At 44.9% G+C, this 20,303-nt stretch overlaps 1 protein-coding gene across 2 annotated transcripts in view; it reads right to left on the reverse strand.

The window, feature by feature from the left end:
- Window positions 1-475: 475 nt before the first annotated feature.
- LOC147702977 (organic cation/carnitine transporter 2-like) overlaps window positions 476-20,303 on the reverse strand; it is a 562,174-nt gene continuing 542,346 nt past the window's right edge. The window contains exon 10 of one of the 2 annotated variants that reach the window (XM_086931557.1): window positions 476-8,603. In XM_086931557.1, the coding sequence (XP_086787683.1) occupies window positions 8,516-8,603 (88 nt within the window). In that variant the 3' untranslated portion in view covers window positions 476-8,515. The remainder of the gene's footprint in view (window positions 8,604-20,303) is intronic. The other variant, XM_086931559.1, reaches the window with a different exon arrangement.

Below are 20,303 nucleotides of genomic sequence, written 5' to 3' on the forward strand. Positions count from 1 at the left end.
TTAACCTTTTCTCGTGTCTCTATCAGAACTTATTGTGGACTAATACGAGTATGAGAGCGAAAGGGTGTGTCCTGTAACTGTGATTCCTGAGAGGGTCGGGAGTGTTGTGTTCTGGGGTGTCTAATCACTTGTTCCTCTATAGTTGTGAAACCACTATAGTTAGTCAGTCCCTGGCTCATGGGTACTCAGGTGGTAGGATGACTCAGTCCCTGCCTACTAAGGTTCTATGATTCCAAGCATAGTTCTGTGACTCTGCAGAATCCCTGCAACACTACGTTCTCTTTTGAGCATTCATGACATTAGTTAGTCAAAAGTATGTCTTTGATGACTGTTGCTTGCCTATAAAAACAATTGCAGGCCTACCAGAATATTCAATCACACCCAACGTGGTGATATTATTAAATAATATTCCAATGAAAATGTCATGGTTTAGTAAACAACACTGTGGAAAATAACCAAAAGAAGTCAAGAGTAATTGGAGTTCATCATATCCCACATTTATTATTACTGACTATGACAAAGGTGTACATAGCCTGCTTCAATGATTCAGTGCTAGTTTGTTATTTTGAAACTATTTCATTGTTTTTTAACTCATTTTTACATAAATACGAATACAAAAATTACAAATATTCTGTTTGAGTAGAGGTCATTTTCACAGAAAGGGCTTTGCTACATTTACCTTTTCTCCATGATGGTGAAAATTGGAGAACATTCTTAAAGTGCTGATGATAACAAATGACAGTCAAAATGCTTTTTAAAGGTGATAACGCAGTACACATTAAATATACATATCTAAAAGTTGCAAAATCATCATATCTAAAATGTATCAAACTGTAAAAAAGATCCTCAAATTTGTAAAAGATCCTTAATTAAAACATACAACTGGAAAATTACAGTAGTAGATGGTGTGTGACAACCTGATGATGAGATTACTTAAAGGGTAGAACGACAAAGTGGGAACATCTTCATTTTACTATTGATGCTTCACAAAGCATTGCTGGCTTTTTGTATTAACAGCTGACAGCATACCAAAAGGAAATTTCAAACAAAACAGTTGGAAGGAACACTCTCTTGCCCATACAGAAGGATTGTTGTCAAGCAGAGATATTCTGGCTAGACTTTTTAAACAGGACAGTGCCTATTTGTGACAAACCAAAATAAAAACTATATTGGCAAATATGGTCTAGTAATACACCCGTCTGTAAGTGCCTAGAAGAGGGATTGATTTGTCATTATCATGGTGTTGCCGTGTTCGCCCTGTGGGTGAGAAGCCAATGGTTTCTTTGTCTCACAGTTCGGTGCTCTTAAAGTACACAAAAGGTCACTTTTTAAACGCCCATTCTACCTTTACATTACTTTTTTACGACATCCAAGGGAGATGCTTTACCTTGTCTGCAACTCTGGCAATCAAAAACATGTTAAACTCTTCTTCTGGGCAATAAAGATATTTCAAGCCACTCTTACAGTCACTGCTCTCCACATTTGAGATGTAATGATCGAAGCCAGCTTCTCTCCAGACCTTTCATTGCGTGTTGTAATATCTTATGGACGGGCATAGAATTGTCTGTGATGTTAAAGTCTGTTTGGAAGAGATGGCGCTTGTGCAGAAGGACTATACATTATACCATTATTTGATTCCTGTGCTATCAGATAACTATCATTCTGGCCTTTGGTGATCGGTTGGTATTTGCAGTACTATAGAGCATCCTTGGTTGCACTAGAAGACCTAGATGCAGTCCTCACTTCAGTGGTGCCAAGAGATGGTCTACCTGCCGGAAATCCCGCCTGCCTTGTTGGTACAAGCTGGTAGCTTGATATTAACGCAGTCTTTACCTGTCTAGTTGGACACTGAAATGGCACACCTTCCAGGTTTTGTAGTGTCATGCTGTTGATCTCAGTTTGCCAGAGGGTCAGGGTGTGTCTACATGTATTCTCTTGGGTGGATTCTGGCTGTTTGGATATACTGCTGCTCGGATTGGTGATTTACAGGGTCAGGGAGCAGGGTCTTTAGACTGTGTCTTACTAACTCATTTTTAGGGTTACACGTCAGTGCCTTTCAGGTGGTACGGGTGAATGGGCATCACCAGTGCACATATTTGTGAGGAGCATCTATTGAACTCTTTAATATAAACAACGAGGAACAATATATTGTGTCATACAAAATGTCCGTCTTGGTGTGTACAGCTCCATAAATTTGTAATTACATGAATTAGCAGTTTTGCATTCACTTGTTCAATTGAACAACAACAGTCATAGATTTTTGCTATTTGTTTCATGTCTATCGTTATGCTTTACTCAGTTGTCCTCACTGTTTAGCTTGGGCATCCATATAAAGATAATGATTATCATGTGCACTGGTTCGTGTGCAGTCTGGTAGTTGGCCTCAGAGGTGTGACACACCTTAAAGGATCTGAGGTCTTGGAATCTCCTTAGATATTTTCAGTGTAGGTTTATGGCCTACTATTTCCCTGCCTGTCTATAGGTCCATTAACGTGCATACCTATTAAGCTTGATTATAAATTTGAATCCAAATGTGACAAATAAGAGAAACTACACTATTGCTAGCAGGGCTGGAACTCTTAATCAAGCTCTTGCTTGAAGATCTGCAAGCTTGGTTAGTAAGAGAGTATAACTGAGATTGGACACCTTAGGTGTATTCTAACTGCTGACACGTTGCATGGATGAAGAGCTTTAATGAAGAGAAGCAGGGGCATCAAAACACAACTGAGATTAGTTTTAAGGCCAAGTCTCAGATCAGGGTGCAAAAGATGGCTGAGGGTGTGGATGCTTCCTCTAAGATGGAAATGGAATCTGTTGAGCTTCCAATAAGGAATGCAAGTCTCCAGTCCTTAAGGGCTACTAACTTGTTGGTGAAAAACAGATAGCCGCTCTATGAACACTTCATTCACAATATTAGACATGGATAAAATAAGGACCAGGGAGTAGGATGTGAAGGAGACCGAGAGGAACACTAAGGATTCAGAACAGGGTCATCATTGGGATGTTGCATGGATCAAGGAGGGGAATCAGAGGATTGTTTGTCCTTCAGGGAAGTTCAAAGAGGTATTATGCCCAACTTTTAGGTATAGTGGAAGACTAGTGTTGGATGAAACACTCTGCTGAAAAGCAGAAGTGGAATTGCCCTCTTTTTTAGTCCACATTTTAGGACATGCAAAGCAGATTTTGTTGGCAGAACTGCAAAAATCCTGTGCTTGACTGAATAAAATGAAACTGAGGATTTCATCCCAGAAAAAAAAACGTTCATGCTTGAACCTGCTCACATCGCAGTTTACTAAACAATACTTAAGGAGGGTGTTGACTGCCCACAACTGCTTTGGTTGAAATGCCTCTCAAACTTTAACCAATTTTTATTGACTGAAGGGCAGCCAGTCAGATTGGCTGCAACAGGAGGTTGTCTCAATTCTCACCCTCACCATTCAGCCAACCACAATTAGTCTCATTGTTTAGACTTTTCTGAATGATATTTGGGCAGCCAATGAGAATATATGTGTCGGTCTAAAAATCTCTGGACTTATAGCTGTCCTGGAAATCAAGGGTTGTTCAACATAGTATACACAGGACTGCTACTCCCCTGCACTCCAAAACTGGCTAGTACATGCTGCAAGATTCCACTCACTATCAGCCAAGGATAATCCTGGTGTGGACCTTAAAAATGCCAGAAATACCCAGGGATACAGAGACAGATGTTAGTTTGCCTACTACAACTGAATCTGCTTGAAGACTCAAAGGTCTAGCCTGAAAGATATCAAAAGTGTTTGAAGACCAAGAACATTTGAAGGATATGGTGATATACAGGGCTTACAATACTGTTTTTCAAAGCCCGGTAGATGATTTGCATCTCAGAACCTCATGAATAATGTACTTTTAAATAAAGTAAAAAGGGGAATCTGATCTTCTTTTAGGGCTGAGAAGACATTTCCGCACAATGGTGATTAGCTCTCTTTTTTAACCAAACTAAAATGTGTACAGAGAATCTTTAGCAGCCCTTGAATGGGGTGAAATACAAAAAACACTGCTCTTCTCCCTGCTGCCTGGTTTTGAATTGACACTGATGATAAATGGCAGGTTCAATTGTTTGGGAAAGACGTGTTACAAGTTGGTAGTCATGGAACATATTTTTATAGCTTGGAATATCTTCATGTGTTTGTGGTATGTACTGATGGCTGGGGGGGAGCTTCTGAATGTTTGACAAAGTGCACTTGAGAGACATGAGGTCTGCAGTGATCATGAGCGCAGTTGCAGCTATTGTTGCTAGGAATGTCAGGACACTGAGCCTCAAACGAGCGAAAATTTAACTAGTGCTCTAATTAGTAGCATGAGAAAACAAACCCCTTTAACCTCTTCACTGCGGCGGCTATTCCGCCGCAGTGCTAACGGTGCGGGGCGGAAGAGCGGCGGGCGCATGCTGGTGACGGAACCGCTCCATCACAAGCGTCGGTTGCGCTGTGCTTATGACGGAGCGGTTCCGTCATGGCCCCACCCGCTCAGTAGAACGCTCAGTGCAGGCGCAAAATTCACGCCGCGCATGAGCGGCGGGAGGGCCATGACGGAACCGCTCCGTCATCAGCACAGCGCCACCGCAGCTGATGACGGAGCGGTTCCGTCATCAGCGCACAAGGGGTTAATTACTGTCTGTGTCTTGTCAGTAGAGAGGATAGTTCGCGGTCAGAACTCGGTATGACTATCAAATCATTCTGTGGTATGACTGACAAGAATAAGAAAGGAGATTCACAAGTGAAAAATCTCACGAGCTATCTTATTGGGGAGAGATGGCACAAGTAATGCTATTGTACTTTATTCTTTCTTTTCTAAATCTGAAAATCAATAACATGAATATAAAAAAAAGATTTATATGGAGTAGAGTGGGCCCAGTTTACAAAGGTACAGTTAACAAAGTCATACATTTTCTCCCATGGAATTCAAACTACATCAGTAGCACACTTCTAATTGGTTACCGTTTCAAAATTAATCTCAAATGTACTCCAGGAAATCAACACCATTTCTAGACAACCATAGTAAGTTGTGCACACAGAAATTCCACTATGTGAAATTCTGTGTGTCTGCAAGTGTGACAGCAATGCAAACGCCACGTTTTTTAATCCTCCGGAAAGGTCTAGGAAAACTGTCCTCTCCTCTCCTCTTCACCACCAAGAACTCTGGGAGTGCTTCTCTCACAATCCCATTCTGGAACGCACACTTACTCCTGCTTATGAAAGGTGGGCCTTGGAGTTGGTAAACTACCTGCAGGAGGTAGGTGCATAACGACAAACGTTCATGTTTGTTAAGTGTTCGCTTAATGTTGCAATGGTATTTCTCCCTGAAAGGCCCATCATTTCACCAAGAATTTGACAATTTCGCCATACTGGACTTTACCCTATTTACAACTATGATTTTCAAACCTACCATTTCACGAATCCTGAGAATTATCACAGCTTTTTTTTTATGGAGGCAAAGGTTGTTATGCACAATGACATTCAACTTGTGTGCAAAAATCCTTTGAACAGGGTGTGAAATATAAAGGTTACACACATAATCCCATGCCTGTTACATTTATGGGCAATGAAAATCTTTGGTAGTAATGGTTCCGTTCATCGCATCATAGAAAATGGGGCAAGGTCTTGAAAAAAGGACTACTTTTTTTTATTTGTAGGACAAAGTGCCTATCTGGAGCACATCGAGGCCAACACATGTTAAACGTTTTTTAAGTGTGTTGTGACGTTCCGATCCATCTACCTCACTAGCTATCTGAGCAGTCACAACGAGAGGTCCTGTGAGGAGGAAATTTTGATTCAATATAACACAGTGAAGACGTTATTAATGTTCTGTAAAAGAACAGTACGCGGTGAGGGATTTTTTCGGGTAGCCAGTAAATTAATACATGGCATAGTGTGTGATAACCGCAATAACGAAGGAATCTGCCAAAAGCCACCACACTGTGCAAGCGATCAGGCCATCCATTATGGTTTCATAATCCGAATAGGCATAACTTTGGATGGCAGTTTCTTAGGGGAATATCAACTGCTTAGATTCCAGGGATTATATAAGCAATAGTAACACTACATTTATTTTGGAAACGTAGAAATTGGGTTCTGAAGCAAATGCAGACTAAAGGTTTGTTAGCAAAGACACTGTGCCGAGTTCAAACTCGTTTTGACAAAATCCTTCCTTAAATTTCTCTTTGGCATCATGTATTATTGGGAAACCCATTGCTAAAAGGACCACAACGTATGTCAACAGAAACCACAAGTAGTTAATCAGCGCTTCCAACAGTCATGCCGCCCATTCGCTAAAACATTAACATTATCATAACTGCTGCAGGCGACGTCAGTTGCTCGGTTGTGACATTTTGATGAGAACAGGTTTATTCTGAATGGTTTGGGGACTCGGCCATATTTGTGCAGGGAGTGATAAAATGTTTACTTACAAGTGTGGAGAATGCTTTACTTCAATCTGAGCCCAAATTGCAGCTTGAGTCAACTGATCTCTAATCTCTGTGGTCTCGACTCTGCGATCCTAAGGAGGTAGTGTTTTTTGAGAACTTGCAAAAGTGGGGCTTATCTCGTCACAGTCGCAACCACAAAGCTTGGTGGTGAGATGGGGAACTGATGAGAAACATCAGTCCCAGTCAGCGGTACAAGCCAAATATCCCTAGTTTGGAAAGAGATCACGTTTTGTACTAACAAAGTAGCAGTCATTAGAGTGGAGACAGTACAACAAAGGTAATAAGGTCTAGGTCATACATCATTTTAGAAAAAAAAACATTGTCCTATTTGACATCACTGGTTACTGCCGCCTTTTTGGACCCTATATGCAGCACAAGCTTTTAAGCAACACTAAAGGGTGGGGAGGAGGAAACAAAGATACGGAGCAGACACAGAATACAATTCAAGACAGCCACCCATGCTGCACAGAAGACCCTCTTTACCACTGAAGGTTCGCACATTCCTGCAGACAGGTCAATGTTTCCTCTTGGCTAAAATCTCAAAGTGTCACATTGGACCATACTTTCTATGGAGTGAAGCTGGAAAGCACACAACTTAGCAAACAAGTTTGGCCTTGCATAATGGTGATTCCAGAAATCCAGTACACATATAAAAACAAGTGACATTACAACCCTTAACTAAAGGTGTATACAAGATTTACATTGATCAACACAACTTATCTGGATAGCAAAAATTGATATTATTTGGAAATACAAAACAAATCACAATTGAAACAGCATTTTGCAGTCTTAAATTGGTGGTTTAGGTCTTAACTCGTTCTGGAATATATCAGATTTTTTCTGTCTGTCAAAGTAAATCTTCACTACCCTAACATGCTGTAAGTCGAACAACTGTAATGCAAAAACTACACTCTAAATTCATTATAGAACCTAACCTAGAGTTTGAGAACAATTCAAGCTTTATCTAATTTTCTGTACAATTGGCAATGAAAAAATATGGCGAACGAGTACAGTGAGCCCTCAAAAACAGAGCTTACCCCTTATTCGTCATTAAAAGAAATACAACTGGGGAGAGTTTTTGACAGCTACAGAGGATTGGAAATGTTAAATGCAAGAGACTGTCATTCGTAATTAACAACTGTCCTTAAATTTGGCTACTTTACATGAAGAAACGTAATCTCTTATTAACCTTCAGATTTTGTCTGTCCATTGTGTCCACACAGAGATCAAATATAGCCTTCCTTTTAAATCAAAAGTGGCAACTTTAATTTTAGTAACTTTATCACAGGGAGCTTGGTTTTGCAAATACATGTGCTTCTAGCACTAGTGTGTGCATAAAAATAAGATCCTTGAAACAGGGCTGCAATTTCCTAAACCATGAATCTCAATTTTTAAAATTTAAGTACAACACATAAAACAATTGTAATAACGGGCTACTCAGTTGCTGATGAAGGTCACATCAAATCATCTTGCAAAAACTACTAAATGTGATTTTAATATCTTGGAATAACTTTTGAACCATTACATTTGTTTTCTTGTACCCTAATCCACGTTTTGTGGAATGCAGGGTTTTGACAAGAGAATAACAGTCTCCTCAAATTTTGCACAGCACACGTTGGTCTAAATTTGAATTAGGGCCTCATACCCTTTTGTGCCAAGCTTTCCACTCAAAGCAGTGGTGAATTCTGAAACTGGAAGACGAATTACATTGGGGAGAAGAAGACACAAAGAAGACTGAAAAAATTACACAATAATGTATAGTTTATGTTTTCAGTAAATGAGAATGCAGTTCCTCCCCACAGAGTAGGCACTGAAGCAGACATCATTGTCAGGGCTTAATACCGAAGCCATTATCATTTTGAGATGTAGTTGCAGCATCCATACCTCTTCAAACGTATCTTTCTTCATTGGTTTTGTCTCTCTAGACCAAGAAACGAAATGTTGCAATAAATATCAAAAACACCTGGGCTACTGATCAGTCAATAGCCATTTCGAGTTAAATAAAGTAACTGGTATCAAATTAATAAGTTCTTCAGGAGGTAGACTGAACAATCATAGTGCAGTACTTGAAAGAATTTTGGAGGCTTCACTGCTCTCACTTGAAAGTCCTGTGTTGTGGATAGCTGGTTTGTATTTGAATCTGAAAAAACCCCACAGACTGTTAAAAGTCATGCACTCGAAAAAAAAGCAATATCGTCAAACAATGCATAGACATTATAATCGTTTCATAGGATGCATAAAGCTATTAAAGTGCATATTTTTCAACTAAATGTGTTCTTTATTTTAGAGCATTTTCTTCTATTTAATATATTTACAGCTCTGTTGAAACGCCTAAAGCAGGTTGCACTATGTTGCCCTTTTCATTTTTATTTAAATTAATGACTTCCTTCACACAACATACATTTCCCTTTTACTGTTATAGCATTTTGCTCTATTATTAAATCAATATGGTGCTTTTACATATTGTGACACTCTATAGCAAACTGTATTGCCCAAATTAAATATAGCATATATATTTGTGTTTACATAATAGCATTTTATCACGAAAGGATGAATACGAACAACTTACCTGTAACAATGGTTTTCTAGTGTTGATCTCGTGAACAGACTCACATACTGTGAATAGTCTCCCAAAACTAGGAAGGAGATATCTGAATAGTCTCAGGGCCTGATTATGACGGTGGGGGTCCGACGCACCACCCAACCCACAGTGGCAGTGCAATACCGCTGCACCGACAGTCCGACCACCATATTTTGAGTTGAGTAGTCATATCGCCATGGGACTGCTGCTACTGGCAGGGAAACTCCAATCCCTGGCGGTCTTGCAGTGGTCTGAGATCCGCAATATGCTGGCTGCCGCTGTGGCACTGCAAAGCACATTACGAGTTTACTCACTGCCAGAGTTTTAATGGCAGTGAGCCTGACATGAAAACTGTGTCAGTGAGGAAACTGAGCAGCTCTACAGAGCCCACTGTTGCCTCAGGGCCATGGTGTGCATGTAGATGGGCACATGGTGTGCCCCCCTGTGTGCATGCACCCCAGTTCCTGCACAGCATGGACTGCACCAGTCTATGCCTTAGAGGAGCGGGCTTTGGTGTTCCTACTGTTGTGCCTTTCTAAGGCTTACGGCTTGTGACCGCCACAGCACCACCCACCAGACCAGGAGAAAACTACTAATCTGGCTGGTTTGGTGGGGTGGGAGAGGGGCCCTAGCCTGGCAGCCCACTCCCACACCACCAAACTCGTAATCATGCCCTTACTAATTACTCTACTGATGTGAAAATGCAAAGTACAAATTACTCATAATAAGGATCCCATAGTCCCCTTTCCTTCAGATCTATGAGATGTCCAAGCTGCAGACATGAGAATAAACATCTCTGACGAAGATAAAGTTATGTGGTGCACCACAAGGAGGATATGCATCCTAACAGCTCATTTCAACACAGTCTTAAAATTTATTTTGACATTTCTCCAACCTAGGGGTAGATGCAAATACTCAGATGGTTGGTGGGCTCCTCTACAGAAAGGTGGATTAAGTGCTATATGTATAAATCCTTAGAAGAGTAACTTTATTGAGTAACTTGTGTACTGGTGCATCCTCTTGACTCCTGGCGAACTACGTAGCACATAGGTTTCATAAAAGAAGGTAAGGATTTCACAGTCAATTCAACCAGTTATTTCTATGACAGTCGTATCAAATAAGGCATAGAGCTTAAATGCATTGTGAACTGTTTAAAGAACATGTGAAGGCATTTCCACAGAGGACATAAGAGGGAACATGGTTTGGAGCCAGTGCTTAATTTGTAAATAAATAAGTGCCAGGGCTCTCTTCAGGAGGCCACTGCAGCTTGCAGCATACATCACCCCTGCCATGCTGCCATTGATAGTAACAACTCAACTACTAACCATCACACTCCTACAAGTGAACATTTCAGGCTATTTCAGGCCCCCAAAGCTATAAGAATGACTTAGGTGTCAGGTAATAGTCATTTGTAATGTATATTGAATTATTAATTAAGTGTTGTTGAGGTCATCACCAAATGAGCTAGACAGCGCCACCTTGTGGCAGATTGTCACAAGCCCCGGTGTTGACAAGTAGACGAGCACCGGCTCAAATGAACCCCATCGCTGCTAAACCAAAAAGTTTTACACAGTTTTGGCATTTTCCTGGGACATAGCATATTTTTGCAATTTTTTGTGCTTTCAACCTCTTTCCAGGTAATGGTAGAAATGGGTATGAAAGCAATAATGGATGCTGGAAAGCTATACATTTTTAGAAAAATAGACAAAATTCTGAATTCAGCAAGGGGTCAGTTGTGTAGATCCTTCAAGGTTTCTTTATAGTAACTAACGTTTAGTAATTTAGTATAGTAATATACGAAAAATTGAAAATTAATGGAAAAAAACAGCCATTTGTGTCAACGTTTTCACCTGTAACTTCTTCTAATTATGACAGCTGTTTGAAAGCAATATACCGTTACATCCGCTGGACCTTTCTGGTTGTGGGGATATATAGGATTTGTAGGTTCACCACGAACCCGACAAACCCAGACCAAATAACTAAGAAGCTTCTTGCATTGTTTTTTTATTATGTACCGGGTATATAGCAAATAATTTGGGAAAATATATACATGGAAAAATGGGTATGAAAGACACGTATGTATTCATGAAATTGGAACAAAATATAGAGTTTAGAAACAGTGGATATTTTCACATTTCCGAAATTGTGAGTACCCATACTAGCATGAGAATTATGGGTAATTGTTCAAAATGACTTATTTTTTTCACATTGTCTTTTATTTGGAAGGCCGAAATGCATCGAAAGTCAATAGGTAATACCCATTGCTCTACAATTCTGTGTTACCCTAAGTCTCTTGATAAAAATGGTACCTCACTTGTGTGGGTAGGCCTAGTGCCCGTGACAGGAAACGGCTCAAAATGCAACGTGGACACGCTTTATTTTTACAGTGAAAACTGCTTTGCCGGCACCTAGGGAAACCTAGAAAACCAATACATTTATGAAATCTAGACACCCAGGGGAATCCAGGATGTGGTGACTTGACTGGCTCTCACCAGGTTCTATTACCCAGAATCCCTTGCAAACCTAAAACTTTGTAAAAAAAACCCAACACATTTTCCTCACATTTCTGTGGTGGAAAGCTCTGTAATGTGTATGATCCACAAAATTCCACCCACCCGCGTCCCCCAAAGTCTTCTAAGAAAAACAGTACCTCACTTGTGTAGATAGGCCTAGTCCCTGCAACAGGAAATGGCCAAAAACGCAATGTGGACACAACGCATTTTCACTGTGAAAACGGACCCTTTTTTTGCAAAGTGCCTAGTTGTAGAATTTGAACCCTAGCTCTGCCGGCCCCTAGGGAAACCTAGCAAACCTGTACATTTTTGAAAACTAGACACCCAGGGAAATCCAGGATGGGTTGACTTGTCTGGCTCTGACCAGGTTCCGTTACCCAGAATCCCTTGCAAACCTCAAAATTTGTAACAAAAAACAATTTTCCTCACATTTCTGTGGTGGAAAGTTCTGGAATCTGTGTGAATCCACAACATTTTACCCAGCCCGTATTCCCCAAAGTCTGCTGAGATAAATGGTACCTCACTTGTGTGGGTGGGTCAAGTACCGGTGAAAGGCAAGGGCCCAAAACCTATTGAGGCGACTTCAAAATTACATATCACAAAACTACCTGGTTTTGCAAAGGGGAGTCCCATGAGTTATTGGCCCCAGGCTCGGTAGCCATCTAGGAAACCTGCCAAACCCACACATTTCTGAAAACTGAACAACCTGGGGAGTCCAGCATGGTATGGCATGTGTGGGTCCCCCAACATTTCCTTACCGAGAATTCCCTGCAAACCTCAAATTTAGATGGAAAAAAATCACCTTTTTCTCAAATTTCTGTGTGAGAAAGTACTGGAATCAGCGTGGTTCCTCAAATTTCCTTTTACACAGCATTTCCCCAGGTCTCCCGATAAAAATGGTACCTCACTCAAGTGGGTGGGTCAAGTACCCGGGACAGGCATGGTTCCAAAACCTATTAAGGCGACATCAAAATTACCCATCACAAAGCAACCTGGTTTCGCAAAAGGGATCCCATGAGTTTATTGGCCAGGGCTTGGTGGCCACCTAGGGAAACCTACCAAACCCCCACATTTCTGAAAACTAGACACCCGGGGGAGTCCAGCAAGGTATGGCTTGCGTGGGTCCTTCAACATTTCCCTACCCAGAATCCCTTGCAAACCTCAAATTTTGTTGAAAAAATCTATTTTTTCTCAGTTGTAGGATCACCGGGATAACACAAATTTCCTACCACCCAGCGTTCCCCCAGGTCTCCCGATAAAAATAGTACCTCACTACTACGTGTGGGTAGGCATAGTGGCTGAAACAGGAAATGGCCCAAATCGTACTGTGGAGACTTCAAAATTACCTATAACAAAACTATCTAGTTTGGAGGAGGGCACCTGGGGTTTTGGCCTCGGGCTCGCCGTCATCTAGGGAAACCTACCAAACACACACATTTCTGAAAACTAGACACCCTGGGGAGTCCAATGAGGTATGGCTTGTGTGGATCCCCCAACTTTTCCCTACCCAGCATCCCCTGCAAACCTCAAATTTAGCTGAAACAAACATTTTTCACATATTTGTGCGAGGAATGACTGTGGCGGCACAAATGTCCTACCCCACAGCGTTCTCCTTAGTGTCCTGAGTAAAATGATACCACCCACAAATATGTGGAAAATTTGTTTTATTCAGCTAAATTTGAGGTTTGCAGGGCATTCTAGGTAGGAAAACGTTGGGGGATCCACGCAAGCCATACATTGCTAGACTCCCCTGGGTGTCTAATTTTTAGAAATGTGTGGTTTTGGTAGTTTTCCAAGATGGCCGCAGAGCCCGTGGCCAAAAACCCAGGTGACCCCCCCTTGCAAAACCAGGTTGTTTTGTGATAGATAATTTTGATGTCTCCTCAATACGTTTTTGGCCCTTGCCTGTCCCGGGTACTTGACCCACCCACACAAGCCAGAGGAGGGAGCCCCGTACGGTGGAGAGGTGTTGTCCAGACACAGCCCATCTGGTCCCCGGCTGAGAACAGCCAGCCCACTAGGGGTGTCCCGGCATACCCTGCCCCTAGTAATCCGGAGGAAAGCTACCCCTCTTTCTGGTAACCCTTGCGCACAGAGTGACGGAGGGGACGCGGGGCGCGGAGGCGCCTGACCTCTTGGAGCCCTAGCTGGGATAGAGGAGGCAGACGCGCCCTCATCGGTACTTCCAGGCCGGCCCGGCCATCTGGTCGCCCCATTGGGAAGCCTTGCGTGCAACCAGATGGCCGAGGGGGAAAAGGCGTGACCAGATGGATGGGACCAACAGGACACCCATCTGCCTGCTCCAAGCCTTTACGGGAGTGCTCCTGCCTGCCCTTTGGAGGGCTCGGGGGCTCCACTTCCCTGGGGCTCGGAGACCCCGGCTGGGCCTCAGGCACGGGAAGGCCCATAGGAGTTCTCGGGCCGGACTCCCAGGGAGGACTGCCCAGGACCGATGGAGGCCGTCCCCAGCACTTTGTCACCCGGCGGGCCGGAGGAGGGAGCCTGGTCGGTTGGGAGATGTTGTCTGGGCCCAGCCCATCTGTTTCCCGGCTGAGAACAGCCAGCCTCGGAGGGGTGTCCGGCGTACCCTGCCCCTAGTAATCCGGAGGAACGCTACCCCTATTTCTGGTAACCCTTGCGCACCGAGTGATGGAGGGGACCCAGGGCGCGGAGGGGCCAGACCTCCTGGAGCCCTGGCTGGGATCGAGGAGGCGGACGAGCCCTCATCGGGACTTCCAGTCCGGCCTGGCCACCTGGTCGCCCCATTGGAAAGCATTGCATATGACCAGATGGCCGAAGGGAAAATGTGCGGCCAGATGGTTGGGACCGAAAGGCTGCCTTTGCCCTGAGACCCTCCCTGGGCCCCGATGGCCCCAAGGCCTAGCGACTTGACCCTCGGCCGGCTTGCCGGACGGATGGGCTCCCGCACCCCAGGACCCGCCACACGGAGCACAAACCCCGGGCCCGGTCCCAGCTTCCGAACCCTAGGCTAGGACCAGGAGAGTTTCCCCGGGCCTCGGGTGGAAACCCCCTGTGCCCTGTCCCCTGGCCCTCTGCAGGCTTGCAGGACGGGGGGCTCCCGCACCCCAGGGCCCGCCGGACAGAGCTTAAGCCCCGAGCCCAGTCCCAGTCCCAGCTTCCGAACCCTGAGCCAGGCCTAGGAGAGCCTCTCCGGGCCCCGCTGACCCCTGTGCCCGGACACTCGGCTGGCTTGCAGGACGGGGGGGGGATACTCCAGCACCCAGGGTCTGCCGGACAGAGCTCAAGCCCCGGGCCGGGTTCCACACTCAGATTCCGAACCCTAAGCCAGGCTGGGGAGTGCCTCCCCGGGCCCCTATGGAACCCCCTGTCCCCAGCACCCAGACCCTGGGCTAGCTTGCAGGGTGGGGAGGCTCCCGCACCCCGGGGCCTGTCAGACAGAGCTCAAGCCCCGGGCACTGTCCCAGTCCCAGCTTCCAAACCCTAGGCCAGGACGGGGAGACCCTTGTCGGGCCACGATAGACTCTCTGTCCCCAGCGCCAGGACCCTGGGCTGGCTAGCAGGATGGGGGGCTCCCCCACCCCGGGGCCCTCCAGACAGAACTCAAGCCCTGGGCCTGGTCCCTGCCTCTGACACCCAGCCAGGCCGGGAAAACGGTCCCCGGTGGACCCCAGCACCCGGAAGCTTGGCTGGCTTGCAGGATGTGGGGGCTCCAGCAACCCATGGCCTGCCGGGCAGAGCGCAAGCCTAGGGCCCAGCTTCCAACACCCAGCCAAGCTGGGGGGAGCCACCCCGGGCCCCAATGGACTCAGGTCCCCAGCACCCAGACCCTCAGCTGGCTTGCAGGAAGGGGGGGCTCAAGCACCCCATGGCCTGCCGGACAGAGGTCAAGCCCCAGGCCGGTTCCCTGCTTCCGAACTCTAGCCAGGCCGGGGAGAGCCTACCTTGGCCCCAAAGAATGCCTAGACCCTCGGCTGGCTTGCAGGACGGGGGCTCCCGCAGCCCGGGGCCAGTAGGACGGAGCTCAATGCCCGGGCCCAGCTTCCAAACCCTAGCCGGTGGACCCCCAGTCCCCAGCACCTGGACCCTCAGCTCGAAAAAAGGAGGGTTAAGCCCAGGCCACGCCCTCTGCCCGACGGCCCGCCCGGGGAGCCCATTTTTCTCAGCACGGGCTTACAGAACTCTGGAGACGGACAAAACTTGGAGTCAGCCTGGTCGGCCGGCTATCTGGTCGCCCGGGACGCAGGGCCATCTGGTCGCACAGCCAGGTGACCAGATGGCCGGGACGACCCAGCACCCAGATGGCCTGGGAGGATGTCATACCCAGTTGCCCTTGCAGTCCGGCGACGGCGAAGGAGGCCAGGCATTCCGAGGCAGGCTTGACCAAAAAGTCGGAAGGATCATGAGGCCCCGCTTTCATGGTCTGTGTTCATACTGAAAATCGAGATCAAGCGAGCTTTTGCCCTTCTGCTCCGTTGGAGGTTTCTGTCGTCCCTGAGCTCGCCTTAGGACACCTGCATTATCGTTTGACAGGTGTACCGCCCCAATCAAACTCCCCACCTTGCACTGTCCCCGGAGCGGGTCGCGCCTGGCAGGCGCAGGGCGCTTGGAGCCTGAAGCGAGAGCCCCAGGGGCTCGCCCCCGTCTTACCGGCTAAGTGAAAAAACGTTAAGAGTAGTGGTATTTCACTGGCGGCCCGAGGGCCTCCCACTTATCCTACACATCATGTCTCTTCAAAGCACCAGACTAGAATCAAGCTCAACAGTGCCCTCTTTCCCCGCTGATTCTGCCAAGCCTGTTCGTGGTTTTGCTAGATAGTAGGTAGGGACAGTGGGAATCTCGTTCATCCATTCATGCGTGTCACTAATTAGATGACGAGGCATTTGGCTAATTTGTACAACCTCGCGGTGGCTCACTCTGGGTTATTATGCTGCCCATCAGCGTCAATTCGGTTTTGCTTCCAACAATACAACATTCTTTCGCTCTGGAGTACAGCCACACTGAATGCTGTCCTCACTGGAACTGGGATCACGTATAAGCCAGAGATAGTACACACTGCAGTACTATTCCAACAATTTTAAGATTGTCTACGAACAGTCTTGAGAAATTAAAATATGATTAGCAGGACATCAATAATCAACGTGAGATAAATATGTGTATGCGATTATTTGAGACCTATTCATCATTCAAGACATTTTAATAAGTATGATGTACACACTATATCTACATTGTTATAAGCACACATATTTAAAACAAAAATACACATCTACAAATTGCACATCTAATTAGAAAAAGCACATTCAGAAAAATTCACATCTATACTAACTCTTGTGTCAACTATAAACCTATATGTTAAAACATTATGCTTTATAAGGGTGACATGTGTGCTGCAAGAAAGTGTACATCTCAGTATAAGCTTGATACTCAATTGTCCATGAATGCATGGCACATTTTAAGAGTGTCCATTAAAGTAGTCAGGCAAACATTTTTCTTGAATGGAAATGCCATTTGCAGACCTAAATCAGCCAGAACAACATCATTACCTTAAGAAAGGCATAGTTACTCCCGCCGTTTACCCGCGCTTCATTGAATTTCTTCACTTTAACATTCAGAGCAGCTGGGCAGAAATCACATTGCGTCAACACCTGCCTCTGGCCTTCGCGATGCTTTGTTTTAATTAAGCACTAGTTTGGACAGGTAATTGAGGAAAGTGTGGACCTGATTGAGAAGGACGGCCTCGAGGAGAGGAACAGTAGCTGCAGTTTAGTAGTTTGGGAATTAAGAAACTGCCCAATGAGCAACTGGATGTTAGGGTGGTGACTTACCAGAAAAAGAGCCAATAAACGTTACAAAGTTCCAATTCATTATTAACTTTCGATTAGTTTTGAAATGTCCAAACAACGCAGACTCCTCTGAGAAACGATCTGATTAATAGAGTATATACAAAAATTTGACAAAAATAAAAAACGAGTTACAAAAGGAACACCTTATTCTTATGGTGGGCAGCAATGCACATGTAGCTTGACAGGGCTAATAATCTCCTATTTAACTTGGTGGAAATAACAGTCATCAAGAACCTTATTAAAGAAAACTACCTTGGCTGATGTGTCTTGGGGAGCTATGCAAGCCTGTCAAGTACATAATTTTTTTAGCATGAAAGATACTGACGTGAGCTGTTAGCCTTAGTGCATCCATGTAAACTTAGCTTGGTCAGCCTTTTCGAATGAAATGACTTTGAGAAGAACTGAGATTTTGCTGTGCGAGTAGATCTGATGGCGCTAAAACACTGACATTACTCCACAGAAACTAGTTAGTAAGGCTACAAGATCTGATTTGGTGTATTATATGGCAACTGAAATACATCTTGTAATTTTTTAATAATCTCCTGCAATAACGTTGAGTAAAGGTTTTGAAGGAATGTTGCTACTGAACGTAGAACATAGACTATTATGCGACATCAGCAAGCAAAAATATGAATAGGAGAGCTTAAATGCAACGAAGGTAGAGGCAATCATTTGCCCCCCGCTTTGAGATCAAGTGCTAATGCATTTTTAAAAATACCTTGTTTGAAAACAGTCTGCAGTGTTCTCGATCTTAAACAGTGGGACTTGCTGCCCCTAAAGGTTCATCTGGTAGAATTTGGAAAGCTCTGAAAATACCTAAAAACCATACATTCTGCTGAGTATGTTTATGGGTGCAAGTCAAAATAGGGGCAGAATGAATCTCTCCAGCAAATCCCACCCACTCGTGGTTTAAAACAGGGATGCGTCTTGGCACCGACTCTCTTCAACCTTTTTTTGGCAGACCTGACAAGAAACTACAAGCCTGCAGCACCCGGGCTTCAAAATTAGGTGGCAAGGCAATATCAAGTTTTCTCTATGCTGACAATGTAGTGCTGGTCAGTCGCAAGCAGGTGGGGCTACAAGGGCTACTGGCCAAAACGAATGCCTACTCTCTTGCCAATATCCTGACAATCAACCTTGGTAAACAAAAATCAAGGTTTACAACAAAAAGATTACTCAAACACAGGCATGCTTTGGCGGGAATTCAGGCTCGAAAGCCCAGAGGAAAACAAATAGCTTGGAGTCATCATTGATAAGAAAGGCACTTTCAAAGCCCAGAAGGAGGCAATAAAAAAAGGACTCTGGCTGTAGCACCTAAAAAACCTGAAGAAAAAAACTTGCTGGCCCTTCCCTGAAGCACCTCTTCGAAGTAATGCAAGCGAAACATCTGCCGACAATCTCCTACAGAAGCTAACCTCCAAGAGGTCGGGACCCTAGTACCTTAGATGCTTCGATGGTTGGTGCTAACAGAATCATTTTCTCACTGTCAAATTACACCACACCAGCACAGATAAGGCTAGAATTTGATAAAACAGGTGCTACCCAGGCACTGAGCATATTTAATATGCTGGACAAGGTCAGGAAAGCAGAACCAAATACCTTGATTCACATGTTATGGACAGAGCTGCAGCCGGCAAGAATTACCTGCAAGAATCACTCAAATAGGCCTCACACACCTCTGCGATATGCCTCCTGGAATTTAAGCATCTGCTCTGGAAGGCACTCAGTCTTTTATTGAAGACAAGGCAACTCTATCAAAAAGTGCAAAGGGGTTGGTGACACTTAATAACTATAAAATTTCCACTCTTTAAAAATACTTTGCAACTGGGTACCCAGCCTTCATCAACCTGCAGTTCTTCAGATATCGGCTAGGGCTATTACCAGTAAAAGACCATTTGGCACACTAGTTGTGTGGAAATCTCCATGAAGCCTGCCGCCTCTGTGGGATCGGCAGGGAAGTCCTGCTACATCTGGTCTGCTCTTGTAAAATGGTGCAAGAACAAAAGACTCAGTTACTGACAAGGGTCTTCAACCAAATGGGAAGTCGTTCGAGAAGGCAGGCGGTCTTGGCCTGCTTTGACTCAGGGGACCTTCAGCTGAACTGTTGCTTCGTCAAATTTCAGCAGAAAGCTGATAAAAGACTGACCCACAACACAGCTCCCCGAGCCCTGCTGAGCCAAGCTGCCACAAAGAGAAAATGGAGGATGATCCACTTGCCCTCACAAAAACTAAACTGCATACTATGTACTTACAAAATTCTTATTTAGAATAGTGTGATCTTCCAACAGGTGATACTGCGGCAGAACCAGGTCATGGAATTTTAGAAATCTTATTTATTAACCCCTCCCATGCTCGTGACGGAACCGTTCCGTCACAAGCCTCGGGTGAACTGTGCTGGTGACGGAACGGTTCAGTCACGGCCCTCTCACCGCGCCTGTGCGGAGCGAATTCTGAGGCGCGGGCGGGGGCCGTGACGGAACCGTTCCGTCACAAGCACAGCTCATCCGCGTGCCGTGACGGAGCGGTTCCGTCATGGGCACGGGACCGCCACGTGGCCCCCCCACCCCCTTAGCACTGCGGCGGAATAGCCGCCGCAGTGAAGGGGTTAAACCGATATTCTTAATTATGTATTCAAATACCAAATTTCATAACTTGAATTCTACATGTTTCTGTCTAAAACGTTTTTATTAAATGACCTCTTAATACATCCAGTTAAAGAATTGGCTTGGTAGTTTGGTTTTCCCTGTTCCCATGATGCACTGGGCCAGGGACAGACTAATTTGCATGTAGCCAGGTTCTGAGCTGGGATGGTGCAGTGAGCTAAAAAACGGTGATGGATCAAGCCCTGATCTGTTGACTGGGTACGAGTGTTCTGCTTAATTCAGATACTCTGTCCATCACCACCCCCTTTTCTGAATCCTCTT

Source organism: Lissotriton vulgaris, chromosome 7 (genome assembly GCF_964263255.1).
Source record: "Lissotriton vulgaris chromosome 7, aLisVul1.2, whole genome shotgun sequence".
NCBI classification, from domain to species: domain Eukaryota; kingdom Metazoa; phylum Chordata; class Amphibia; order Caudata; family Salamandridae; genus Lissotriton; species Lissotriton vulgaris.